The sequence below is a fragment of the Hoplias malabaricus genome, chromosome 2 (assembly GCF_029633855.1).
Source record: "Hoplias malabaricus isolate fHopMal1 chromosome 2, fHopMal1.hap1, whole genome shotgun sequence".
Classification (NCBI taxonomy): domain Eukaryota; kingdom Metazoa; phylum Chordata; class Actinopteri; order Characiformes; family Erythrinidae; genus Hoplias; species Hoplias malabaricus.
Window position 1 is genome coordinate 62,576,606 of NC_089801.1, and position 14,265 is coordinate 62,590,870.

General features: G+C 38.6%; 1 protein-coding gene across 1 annotated transcript; it reads right to left on the reverse strand.

Moving 5' to 3' along the window:
- Nucleotides 1-1,679: 1,679 nt before the first annotated feature.
- LOC136677766 (B-cell receptor CD22-like) lies at nucleotides 1,680-8,083 on the reverse strand. Its single transcript, XM_066655385.1, has 10 exons — nucleotides 7,705-8,083; nucleotides 4,648-4,881; nucleotides 3,794-4,048; nucleotides 3,456-3,710; nucleotides 3,124-3,372; nucleotides 2,957-3,038; nucleotides 2,454-2,499; nucleotides 2,261-2,347; nucleotides 2,064-2,144; nucleotides 1,680-1,712 (listed from the first exon to the last, which is right to left on the reverse strand). Exons 1-10 carry the CDS (start codon nucleotides 8,081-8,083, stop codon nucleotides 1,680-1,682), a joined length of 1,701 nt encoding a protein of 566 aa, XP_066511482.1.
- Nucleotides 8,084-14,265: the final 6,182 nt, after the last annotated feature.

Genomic DNA, 14,265 nt, shown 5'->3' on the forward strand with positions numbered 1-14,265 from the left:
AATATAACATTCTGCAAATTCCACTGGAATTTTTGCAACGCTTCCAAAAAATTACGAAAAGAACTAACTACAAAAAAGAAAAGAATATTGCACATTTATTTCTTTTAAAGTCATTTCTGTAAGTCAGAGCAGAGCAGTCAATCACAAAGGTCTGGTTGGAGCTTTTCTGGTTTATGGCACTGTGTTTAAAATAAATTTTTGCCCAATGTGTGTAAACCAATCACATTCATCTCCGCCTTTTGGCGTATCACAGCGGGTAGTGTCTCTGTCAATGTCTGGGTTCAAGCCTCCAGAACTATTTTCAATAATTTTTATTCACACAAGCCACTCGTGACAGAGCAGCATTCCATCACAGGGCATGCTGTCACTCCCTGGAACTATGACAGAGACACTACCCGCTGTGACACTGTTCAAAATGAACTGATAAAACAACAGTTTGATGGATATTACATATTTATTTTCTAAAAGCTTGGTAATATAATTCAGATCAGTGAACACTTACAGCAGTAAAAGAAGCTGCTGATGAAAAATAAAAATCCATAATAAATTAAAATGAACAAGAAATTGTACAGAATTGAGAAGAATTGTACAAAGCATAAAATAAAATAACAAAAATGTATATATATTTCACCAAGAAAAGCTTAAGTTAAAGGGCACTGAAGGTGTTTAAAATATAAACTATGCGGATGTCACACATTATCAGATGTAATTAAACATAGAAAATATTTTTTTTAAATTAATGATCAACAAAACCAAGACCCTGTACAAATCTACAGTTTCTTTTTATTGTGTTTGTTTGTTTTTACTGATGGGAACCTGTAACTGATGTTGCTTTGTTGACTGCTGATATCAGTTAAAACTAAACACAGTTTTTATTATTTCTTCATATATTTTTCACTTGTTTACCTTCCCCCTTCCCCATTAGTTTTCTCCCTCCACAGCAGATCACTCACCAACCGCAGACCAACCTCACAATGATTTCACTCTTTACAATAGAATCTCATTTCACCTCGGCTTGGGGCAAGCACCAGAAGCTCCCCAGTGTATCTCCAGTGGGGCCTGATAAGAGGAAAATACACTGAGCTCCACACTCTAACGCAAGGGGAGCTCAAACCCAGGCTCCAATGGCCCCAAAGCTGTGGCACAAAAACCATCTACAGTGTCACACTGTACTCAGCAGTGTGTTCTCTAAAGGTACATTACATTCCCTTTTCCAGAAGGAGAGGAGAATATTTGTATAATTACATTATAGAACTGTGTAAAATAAAAGAATATAATATAACTCCTGGAGATGAATTGGGGTGTATGAAATCAACACAACTTTATAATTTACAATGTTCAATAACTAAAGGTAGAGAATGTGTTCCCACAGTGACATTGTTTCTGACAGTGTAAGTGTTTACTGGCAGCATCATTGCTGCTTTGTAATTGTACACACCACCGACTTTTGAGATTCAGTCTATTTCAGTGCAGAAGTACAGAGGAAAGATAGAAACAGAGCTGAACGCATCTGCTATATGAACTCAGTGGAGTTTAACTCTTAAACAGCATTCCTGAAGTTTTATACTATAATAATTTAAGCATTTCTATACTGAATATAACTCAGTCACAGTCAAACTAATGGAGCATCAGGCAGCATCTCTCTCTCACGCACTCTCAGTTAACTTTCAGGTGTGGATTTATTGTGTTTCAGTGGTTTCCATGGTGACAGCCTGAAAGAAAAGAAAGAAAATTAAACTCAACTAAATTTTAAACTCTCTCTCTCTCTCTCTCTCTCTCTCTCTCTATCTCTGTCTGCTGTCTGTCTCGCTCTCTCACACACACACACACACACGCACACACACACACACACACACACAAAATGAAGCTGACATGGTTTTAGGCATTGTAAATGTTAAAGCAACATTAAATCATAACTGAAGCATGAACACAAAATCACAGAGTGTAGTGGATGATTAACAGAGAATAAAGAGCACAAAGGAAAAGGAAGAAAAACAAGTGAAGGCTCCAGCAGGAGAACAGAGGAAGACCAAAGTTATTTCAGTAGAAGAGGACTGACTCACTGCTAGATTGTCGTACACTGGAGAGCAATACTGAGGATCCAAAGCTGTGTACAGATCATCAGAAGGACTGGAATGGACAGTCTGTTTGAGGGAGAGACCGAATGAAGCAGAGGAGGAGACATGAAGACGTTTGAGGTTTGGGAGTTCTTCATGAATCTGAATGTCTGAGTGAAGTGTGTTTCTGAAGAGACTCTTACTGCGAGTGTGTGGTACACATCATCAGAGGACCTGGACATGGGGTGGAGAGCTGTGTATGTGTCGTCCTTGGTGTTAGGGTCAGACTTCTGGAGAGAGGAGGGTCAGAGAACAGAAGCAGTTCAAGTCCTCACTGACTTAAATTAGAATGAATCTGGTTTATAATGTTTAGTTTGTGATGTTGGTTTACTTCACCTGCTGTAGGTTTACTTCATCAGTGGGATTTCCTCTTCTCTTTCTCCTATAAATTATTGAGAAATAACAGCTATTACAAAACAGTAAATAAATATTTATTTTTCATGGAAACAAAACAAATAAACAATATATTTAATAAATATGCATACAGGCAGTTATAGGCAGCCTTGGCCTAATGGTTAGAGACCGGGCTTGGTACCGGAAGGTTTCTGTTTCGAACCCCAGGACCAGCGTGAACATCCACGGCTGAAGTGCCCTTGAGCAAGGCCCTGAACCCCCAAATACTCCCTAGGCGCCGGGGATGGCTGCCCACTGCTCTGGGGGTGTGTTCACAGCCCCTAGTGAAATAGTGTGTGTGTGTGTGTGTGTTCACTGCCACAGATGGGTTAAATGGGGAAGACACATTTCATTGTACAATGACAAGTAATTGCAGATTTAATTTAATTTTATATTCAGTTACACATCACTTGTTGAATGGATCAGAAAAAAATGGGTACACTTACCTTACACATAAAACAACAATGATGACAGATAAACCTCCAGCTACCACTGCTACAACTGCATAGAGAACTACTTTTCCAAACCCTGTGCACAGAGGAATACTAAAGTTTAAAGATAAAACTTGAATGAATGTTTTTTTAATGATCCTCAGTATATTTTCACTTAGTACCTTTTACAGTGACAGACACTGCAGCTGCTGTCTGAGCTCCGTACTCATTCTGAGCCACACAGTAGTAGGATCCACTCTGTAGAGCACTGTAACTGTGTCCAGATCCTACAGGTGAGGTTTCACCTTCTTTAAACCAGGTGTAGTTCTGCACAGGTGGATTAGCATCACTGCTGCAGGTCAGAGTCACTGAACTGTCCTCCACTGTTTCACCAGAGGGACGGATGGACACTGAGACACTCTTTGGAGGATCTACACATCAGAGAATAACAGCAGTGAGTGATCTGATCATCACAGGACACAGAGTCTGATTAAACAAATCATTATTCACTTACACACAACATTCAGAGTCAGAGCTTCAGAGTATTTCACTCCGTGTTCATTACTGCACTTGCACTTGTATTCTCCACTGTCCACAGAGCGGATCCTGTTCATTGTGTAGTTCTCTACTTTTGATAAAAATGATGCTCCTTTAAACCAGTTACACTCTGTAGGTGGATTAGCATCACTGCTGCAGGTCAGAGTCACTGAACTGTCCTCCACTGTATCACCAGAGGGACGGATGGACACTGAGACACTCTTTGGAGGATCTACACATCAGAGAATAACAGCAGTGAGTGATCTGATCATCACAGGACACAGAGTCTGATTAAACAAATCATTATTCACTTACACAGAACATTCAGAGTCAGAGCTTCAGAGTATTTCTCTCTGTGTTCATTACTGCACTTGCACTTGTATTCTCCACTGTCCACAGAGCGGATCCTGTTCATTGTGTAGTTCTCTCCTTTTGATAAAAATGATGTTCCTTTAAACCAGTTACACTCTGGAGGTGGATTAGCATCACTGCTGCAGGTCAGAGTCACTGAACTGTCCTCCACTGTTCCACCAGAGGGATGGATGGACACCAAGATGTATTGTGGGCCATCTAGAGGTAGAATGACACATTGCACTTCACAGGGATGAACATTTCAGTAGTAAAACATTCATTCATTCATTCATTCATTATCTGTAGCCCTTATCCAGTTCAGGGTCATGGTGGGTCCAGGGTCTATCCGGACTCATTGGGCGCAAGGTAGAAATACAAGGTAGGGATGCCGGTCCTTCACAGGGCAACACACACTCACACCAGCGGACACTTTTGAATCACCAATCCACATACCAACGTGTATTTTTGGACCGTGGGAGGAAACAAACCCATGTGGACATGGGGAGAACGTACCAAATTCCTCCAGGTCCCTGGAGCTGTGTGACTGCGACACTACTTGCTACACCACTGCCCTACTCCAATCCAGTCAGTGTGTAAACATCTCAGAATCATCTCTGAGTTAGAGAACTGATCTAAGACCAGATTCAGTCCCTGTTACTAATGATTACAGCCACAGAATCCTTAATCAACACTTTATTCCTTTCATAAATGGAAAAAAAACATGAATATTTACATTCACTTATGGATTTATTATTGTTTAAAGAGAAACTACGGGAACAAACCTCAGCTTTATTTTCTGAGACTGAGTCTGTACTTACATCTGACATTCAGAGTGACCTCAGGAGAGTTCAGACCCTGTACAGCACAGTGATATCTGCCCTTATCTTCCCTGCTGACCGCCTGCAGGTGGAGCTGGTCAGTTCTGGAGGATAAACTATGTCCATTTTTGTACCAGGTGAATGTTGGACTGTCAGTCAGACTGCAGGAGGTGTTACATGTGAGAGTGACTTTATCTCCCTCTGTCACTGTCTCAGGAACCTCCACCTGCAGATCTGTAAATTAAAGACAATATTCTGTGCTACTCTCAAATTAGACAACATTAATTAATGTGAATGAAAAAAGGAAAAATGATGGGGCTAAGTTCACTTATGTTATCAGTGTTGACCTGATTAAATATAGCCCTCTTCTCTTCTTATGTCCCATCCACACAGATCCAGATATTTTTAAAAAACATTTTTGAAATGATATGAAAACGGTTGCATTATGAAGTCAGTCCAATAGGGGGCCAGAGTAACGCTTAAAGAGAGGCATCAAAACACCACCGCATGAGAGAAACAGAAGTTTAATCCCAAATCACTCCATGCTCACTAAGTAGTTCACTATGCAATTCATGGAATTACTGAATCTAGATCTTAAAAATGCATTATATATTTCTGATTCATCATCATATATATTCACTTATATGTGGGAATCTGAAATCTAGTGCTATCTGAACGTAAACAATGTAATTTAATGAATTATGTATTCATTAATTTATTGGGAGGGAAGAGCTATTTGATTTACAGCTAGAGAAAGGTAAGCTGTGTGACCTCCGAAAAGTAAAATTTTCCTCATCCAAAAGAAAATTTGTGAATGGAGTCTTATTATCAGAAGCTTTTGTATATTTCTGAACATTGTAATAATTACAGACCAAAACAATATGTAACGTTTTATCATAAAAATGGAGATTATGGTAATTACTTAGTAAAGTATTTTAATATCAGGATACAAATATTATGCCACACCCAGGTTACATTAGCTAAAGTCTAAACTGGAGTGAGATAATTGTCATTTATGAAAGGGTGCAAAAACGGCATTAAATTGAGTAAGTAAACAGTAAACTGTGAAACATGTGCAGAGCTACAAGTAGCAAGCACTTATTGCACAGTGCTTGATTTTCTCCTCTCACTGTCTCTGTTTTTGCTTGGTTTTCTTGATTCTGTGCGCTTGAGTCTAATTTGCTCGATTTAATGCTGTTTTACGGTCTTGCATGAAAGACAGTGATCTCACTCCATACTAAACCCAGTTAAAACCCAGTCATTTCTTGTGACGTAGAAGTGTCTGGCTTTTTCTGTGGACTGCAGAGAGATTATTCAGAGGAACAGATTCTGTCAAACAGAACAAAAACTCTCAAACATAAATATAAATTTGTTTCTCTGTAGCTTTGACAGTTGAGTGATAATCAGTAAACAGAGTAAATACAGAATATAAAACAATAACAAAAAGAACAAGCATGAATAGATTAAGTTTGAGGAGTATTATAAGCAAGGGAGAAAAGAGATTTTTTGAGGTTTGATTTGAATATAGAGAGAGTCTGAGAATGTTAGAGCTTAGTAAGTGAGAAGGAGTATTTTGAGTTGAATCCCATACTTTATAGGAAGCGAGTGAAGATGTTGGAGAACAGGCATGATGTGTTGATGAGAACAAGTGCGAGTGAGAAGGTGGACAGCAGAGTTCTGAATAAGCTGAAGAAGAAGAGCCGACGCCGAATACAAGAGAGTTGTAGTAGTCCAAGCGGGTGGTGATGAAGGCAGGAATAAGGATTTCAGTGGCAGATTGGGAAAGAGAGAGCTTGATTTTGACTTTTTTTCACAGATGAAAATATGTCGTTTTGATTATAGAACTGATGTGAGCACTAAGTGAAATTGTCGAGTCGAGGATGACACCCAGATTACGAAACAGGGAAGAGCTGCTGCTCTTGTGTTGACACAGACACTGAGACACAGGCTGAATTTCAAAACACTCACTGCACCCTACTCAGTGCACTACACTATAGTTTAGAAGAACAACTCAAGGCCTATGTTCATTGTGATGGGAAAATGCATACTAACACCAATGAGTAATACTGATAATGATAACACAATATATTCTGTGAGCAATTATACTAAGTAATCTTGATTAAATATTACTAATATACTATTAAGAGATATAGTGCTTGTGACCCAGGGCATGACCCAAGAGAAACTGTTGGAGGGGGGAAAGTGCTGAACATCACACTTCTGAGATAAGAATAGGGAAGTAAGGTCCCTAGATAGATTAAAGAAGTGAGAAGTCCAATCAATGAGTTGAAGAAAATCGTGAGTACATCTTAAACTTGACCTAACCGTCTGCAATCATTTTGCTGACAGAAGTAAAATAGAAGACAACAGATACATGCATAGCAAACATGCCAATTGAGGGAATGTCTGGGTTTTTGCAATGAGACATGATGTAATAATGTCAGAACGGTACACATGATGCTTGGTGTACATGCAGAAGGGTCACATCACTGCATCAAATATTCTAATAAACTAGAGATTGGAGAGAATTCTTGATTTCGTGTCTTTATTCCTCTGATTTCTCCTTGGGCCTAAGAATTTTTGAGCATTGATCTTCCTTCCTGGTGACACTTAGACAATTGCCATAACATTCATATCAGTGTTTTTACATTTGCAGTGGGATTTAATCTAATTTGTTTACAATAATTGAAAATACAAGTTTAGGATCAATATCAGTGTTGTCATACATTTTTAGACAGAACCAATTAAAGTTTAAACCTTAATATTTTCTTCAGTAAGATTAGATCATTTACATAAAGCACAACTCTAAAGACGTGCTCATGGAAAAATTTTTTTAACAAATCCATACATATTCTTATCTGTGTGAATGTTTCGGCGTTTCACTTAGAACCTCTAAACCTATATTTCACAGACATTGTATTTTATACCTGTTTCTGAGTGGGACACTGTTTACTCTTCTGTGTGAAGGACTGATGTAATTCTCTTACAGAACTGCTGGAGGAATCCTGTTCACCAGTGAATTAAGTGCAGTGTCTTATTTCTGCTGATGGATCTTACCTGTGACAGAAAGATCAACTCCATCTGGATCTTGATACTTTCCTCCAGTCTGATCTGTTATAAATCTGAAGTAGTATTTACTCTGGTCCTTTTCTGTCAAATCTCTCAGTCTGAGGGTGCAGTTGTGTTGTTTATCTCCAGTGAACTGAACTCTGTCTCTGTACTCTGGGTCATTTAACAGATCAGGACGCTCTTCACCATTTGGTGCCCACCCTTTGTTCCAGAAAGCTTGTTTGATTGAGCGACCGTATGGATATATGTAAGTGCAACCTATCGTCACTGTAGACCCCTTTAGAGCACAGATAGATTTAGGGCTGTATTTCACAACCCACTCAAACTGACCAACAACTCCTGCAACACACAGTACAGAAAAGTGCATATTATGAGATGGAAAAATGTTTAGAAAAATGTGCTGATTCTAATTTTGAACATATTAGATTATATTTTTTAGCTGAGTTTTTGACTGTCATCTGCAGTAAGACAAACTCATCTGGAGCTATAATCGCAAAGTCAGATACTCCACAGTTCTTGTGTGGCATAAGGGATTCCGGGAAAACCGTGGAGACGAAAGTAAATGAAAATAAACAGAAAGATGCACAATCAAGAAACACGCAGGAGTGATTAACTGCAACCAAGTAATAATTAGCACAAAGACTGAGGATACAATGGATATAAGAAAAAAACTGTAACCTAAAATGGGACTATGACATAAACTAACATGACAGATTTAGGACAAAAGCAGAAAAGGAAACAAAACCTAAAACTCAAATATAAAAGTTGAAATACACTAACAATAAAAGGCATGCCAAAGTAACAGAAGCTAAGGACATAAACACTAAGGATGAAAAATTCAAACAGGACAAAGGAGCAGACAAAAGACCAGAGAGAACAGAGTACAAACAAACCTGAAGGACCAACCAACAATGAGAATAACAGATAATATGTAACAAGATGGAGACTGTGTCAAGCCAAAAGGGGTGTGCCAGATGTACGGAGTAACATTACTGTGAAAAATAATCATCTACATTCATGAATAAATATTTAAGTTGTACACAAAAGTCTGTTTTGTGTGTGTTTTGTATGAATACGACTTCAAAAATATACGAAAAAGACTTAAAAAGACTTACACATACAACTTGAATTATTAAAGGTACAAACAAACACAAATTAGAAAGTGAGAAAACACTGTCGAAAATACGACACTGGACTCACAGGCAAGATGCATAGAGCAGATGGCCAATTGATTTGATATAGTGCGCATGCGTGGCCCCCTGCATCTTGTTTTGAACTGGTGGTGGTGGCAAGGTCTGTGTACATTTCATTAGTTTCAGTGGTGGACAAAGTACACAAATCATGTACTTGAGTAAAAGTACAGATACTCAAGGTGAAATATTACTTCAGTAAAAGTAAAAGTCTTTATTGTAGATCTCTACTTGAGTAAAAGAACAAAAGTATTTATCGTCAAATCTACTAAAGTATTTAAAGTAAAAGTACTATGAGGTATTATGGATCTAATGTCCTGTTTTCATTTTGTAACAGTTAAACGCTCTGTAGGTGAAAAGACTTGTGTAACTCTTGGTTCCCCAGTCTTTAATTAGAATATCATTAATTAGTCTGACACTGAACACAGCAGAAATGGCCAAAGATTAAATACAATGACTTATGTTATATCAACTATTACTTACATCCAAGGTCAAGGTGTTGCCTGAATATTAACACAATTAATGCTTCTGTGCTGAACCTATGCCGTAAGCAGCGCGGCCTCATGTGCACTTCTCCAAAAATGTAACTCATCTACGCAGCCCACGCATACCACAACTGTGGATCAAGTTGCTCAAATCAGGAAGTCCAGAAATGTTAACTCCACTACACTACACTCTCTAAATAGTGCACTTTAAAGATTTGTAAAACTACTGCCACTTCAGCACTACATTTTGTCCTACATAGGGTTGAAGATGATGTTTGAAATGCAGCTCTAGTAGTTTGGTGGTGCAATTGCAGAGTCACGCAGACACCAACGCACAAGTATAAACTTCCACTATAGCATAGGACACTTGTGCATAACATGGTTTTTACTAATTTAGGAGAACTAGTTAAGATTTGGGTTTTTTCTGCTCCTGGGACTCCCCTTAGTGCAATTAATTTTTACAGCACTGTACTGAAATTGGTAGGGATGGGGAGGGAGAGGGTGGTTTCCTACCCTCCTCCAAATGTTACATAGTGCAGGTTCTGCAGTACTGACCTGAGAGTAGCAATGACAGAGGCCCTATTACAGGACAGTGAAGCATCACAATGCTTTTGAAGCTGTAATTTTAAGGTAAAAATATTACTGAGTGTCCTTTTAAGCTCTCTGTTTTGTCTACGTAGATGCAGAGTATAGTTTGAGTAATTTCTGCAATTCTGAGACACCTGTTTCTTAAACAGGCTGTGGTTTTGTTTTTCTGACCTTTTGTCTGATATTCGTTTTTGTCTTTTGGACTTGTTTATCCCCCTGTAGTGGTTTTTAGGTTTTTGAATTGTTTTTCTGGTTTTGACCTCGCTACACATATTGTGTTTAATAAATCTCCAACTGACTCTCACCCTCTGTGAGTAATTTGTGACATCTACAGATACGTAAACCGTGTTTATGAATGAATAGTAGTTAAATACTTGTACATATACTGTGTTCTAGCATTATAATTTAACATGGGGTGGGGGAATGTGTTTATTATTATTATTATTATTATTAATGCTCCAGGCACATAAGCTTCATATTGCACAAGCAGGATAAACAAAACAAAATAACAGATAAGACAAAATGACCAAAATATAATTAAATACAACTCATATGATTTCACTTTAAATAAATGTGTCCTTTTCATTAATATAAATTTCTATATATTATAGGTAATTATTTGTAATCCTTGATTACGGAAAAAAAAATCCTCTATCCTATCAAATATGATCCACTATATTCATCAGTGACCACATGAAAATAAAATAAAACATAGAAATGTGCCTCTAATATGTAAATACACAGATTCAGGTAAAAACCATATAATCTTAAAATAACTTACATCGGCCACAAGGGGACACCATAAGATTTCATTTGACACCTCTCCCACCAGTTCAAAACAAGCAGCAGCAGACCACCCATACGTACAATATCGAATTGATTGGCCGTCTGTTCTATGTGTCTTGCCTGTGAGTCCAGTGACAGTGTTTTCTCACTTTCCAATTCGTGTTCGTATAATCCTAACTGTACAGAGTGGAGATTATATCTGATGAGGAGTGACAGCTCTGACTCACCAGAGATGAAGAGTAGAAACAGCAGAGAAACAGTGAGAGACATTCTGAGTGAAACCATCAGTGAAACCTGGATGATCAGAAATGACACATTACTTTTTCAAGGCTCAGCAACATCTCTAAATCTGCAGAACCATGTTCATAGTGCAGACACAGAGCTCTGAGTTAAACACTGTTACTGCACTGAACATTAGATGTGTGTTACATAGCAGTGTTTCTACAGTTATAGAGAGAACACTTTGTGGATCCTGAAGGAAACTGCAGCGTTGCAGTAGCAGACATATTCCACATGAACAGACATAAACTAGTCTAAATAGAGGGGGTTATAGTTCTCATATCACTGCTACATTTCCTCTGTTATATACATGCACTTCACTAACAGTGCGTCTCAGTAGATGCTTTAGAGTAGAAATGATCACAAGGGACCAATAGTCAACCTACATTTCTGAACCTAAAGACAACACAAATATTAGTCACTTCACTTCTCTTTCTATTAACAATGAATTAATGACTCTTTACTGATTCCAAAAGCACTGAGTCTTTTCCTACCTTCATTAAGCGTCGTTCATCTCTTCAACACAAAGAACAAATGTAGAGATCTATAGAGTAAAACTATATGCGGGTAAAGTGGTGCTGACTTATTTTAACACTGACATTTTCTTCCTGATTTCACTCTATTGGTCCCTCCTTAATGAAGTATAAACTAGACACAGACTCTCTGTCTCATTAGAAATTGTAGATTATGAAACATTAAATACTGAAAGAACTGTTATAGAATTGTAGAATATTAAGGCAGTAGTGAGATGATGAACATCTTCAGTTTAATCAGTAAATCTACTCTTTCTCATCTGTTTGTAGAGAGTTTGAGTAACTGATAAACAGCTCTATTTTCTACCAGTGGAACTTCCTCTGTCTCTCAGACCTCAGTGGGGAGCTGGTCTTTTGGACAGTGTCATCTACGGTTGGGTTATACTGCCATCTAGAGGAATTTAGAGAGGAGTTCTACTCCCACTGCCCCATCAGGTCCATCGCTGACTGAGATGTGGAGCTCTAGTAACTCATCTTTCTCTTCTGCTCAGATTTCACTGATTCCAAAAGCATTAAGTCTTTTCTTAACTTCATTATGCGACATTCGTCTCTTCAACCCAACGAACAAAAGCTGGAGAAGCTTTATTCGTACAATCTGTCAAACTATAGGGCGGCACGGTGATGCAGCAGGTAGTGTCGCAGTCACACAGCCCCAGGGGCCTGGAGGTTGTGGGTTAGATTCCCGCTCCGGGTGACTGTCTGTGAGGAGTTGGTGTGTTCTCCCCGTGTCTGCGTGGGTTTCCTCTGGGTGCTCCGGTTTCCTCCCACAGTCCAAAAACACACGTTAGTTAGTAGCGACTCAAAAGTGTCCGTATGTGTATGTGTGTGTGTGTGTGTTGCCCTGTGAAGGACTGGCGCCCCCTCCAGGGTGTATTCCTGCCTTCCAGGTAGGCTCTGGACCCACTGCGACCCTGAATTGGATAAGCGGTTACAGATAATGAATGAATGAATGAATGTCAAACTATATATGGGTAAAATGTTGATGTCTTGCACTCTGAAAAAAAATTGCCACAGTAAAATTTCTTCATATTCAGGATATCAAGTCTGTTATATTGTGTCTTTAGTGAGTCATTTCAGATTTTTGAGACACTTCAAAAACAACGAGATAATATCCGCGGAATGAAGCTAAATGTGTAGTTTTTCCACGGTATGGAAGTTGTGTTCGTATTTTGCCATCTCGCGGTGACAGAATGGAACTTGTGCACTATCCCAGCTAGAATAATTGTATCAGCCCACACTCGGGCCGAATCACACACGCCGGAACAAAAACACTCGGTCGGATGCCGGCACGCGGAGTCGGCATTGTCTCGGACGTATAGTGGGCCGATAGTTTCGGCCAGAGTCTGGGAAACTCTCGGCGCAGACTCGGCCGAGTGTTGTGGCTGAGGCGCGGCTCAAATGACTCGGCCCTAGTTCGGCAAGCCATAACTAAATCGCGATAACAGGACCACGGCCAGAAGCACGCCATTAGTGCCAGACTAGGCCCAGATCTGGCTCATTATCGGTTGTAATAGTTTATTTCTATACATACCCCCCCCCCCCCAACACACACACACACACACACACACACCACCCTCCCTTCCCTCAGAAAAGGGTAGAATCAGGTTCATGGTGAAATTACTGCTTTATTAAATAACTTACACTCTCAGAAAAAAAAGACAAAGGCACATTATTGGTCACTAAAAGGTACAAGTGTTTAAAAGTCCAGTTTTGTTCCTTGAAGGTACACTGCATTCTCTTCTCCGGTGGGAGACACGTTTGTAGTATTTCATTTTAAAATGTCATATAACAAAAACATAATAAAAGTCCTGGAGATGAAACAGGGTGTATGAAATCAACACATTTTAAATCTACAGTTATAATAAAATCATGTTCCCTAATTAAAATGTACAAATATGTACAATTGAGGGTACCACCACAATGACAACATCTGACAATGTAATATTAGTAAGTGTGCTTTTCATACAACCTTGAAACAATGGAAACATACCGCAATTGCTATGTATACAGATAATACATAAAATAAATAAATAGAAAATACATTTGTAACTGGCATTGAAATTTGAAATTGGCCGTGTCATGATTTCCTAAATCCAATTAACATTCAAATAGTGTTTTCTAAAGAAACAATTGGTTTTACACCCTAAGAACTGCCATTTAAATTCAGACTTTTCTTTAAAAATATACTATGCTAAGGCCATATAACAAATCGCTTAAAATTCACCAGTAGGTTTGGAAAAGTAAAAAAAAAAGCAGAAAGGTACTTTAAAACAGTTTGAGTTTCCTCAAATCTGTGGAAGTACACATTTGACACTTATTCATGGCACACATCAGTTCCATCAACAGTTTGCAAGCCTCTGCTGTGTTGTCTCACTTTGTCAATACCTCACTGCCCTCAACAATGATGGAAATATCAGCCGTATGCTCATCTCTGTCAGCCTGGACAACAGGGATCTTCAGGACGTGCAGTGTAGTGAAAGAACACTCAAGTGTAGTCACCTCAGTTGTACTCCTTGTTGAATTCCAGCTCTATAATTAAACATATAGAGATTATGTACATGTTCTGTTCTCTTCAATATATTTTCTTTAAAAATATTTAACGGAAAACTGCAAACTGCTTATGCATGCAGATTTATTAACTACAGAAGTTCAAATGTAAAAGATTATCAGGTTATAGTACAAACGATT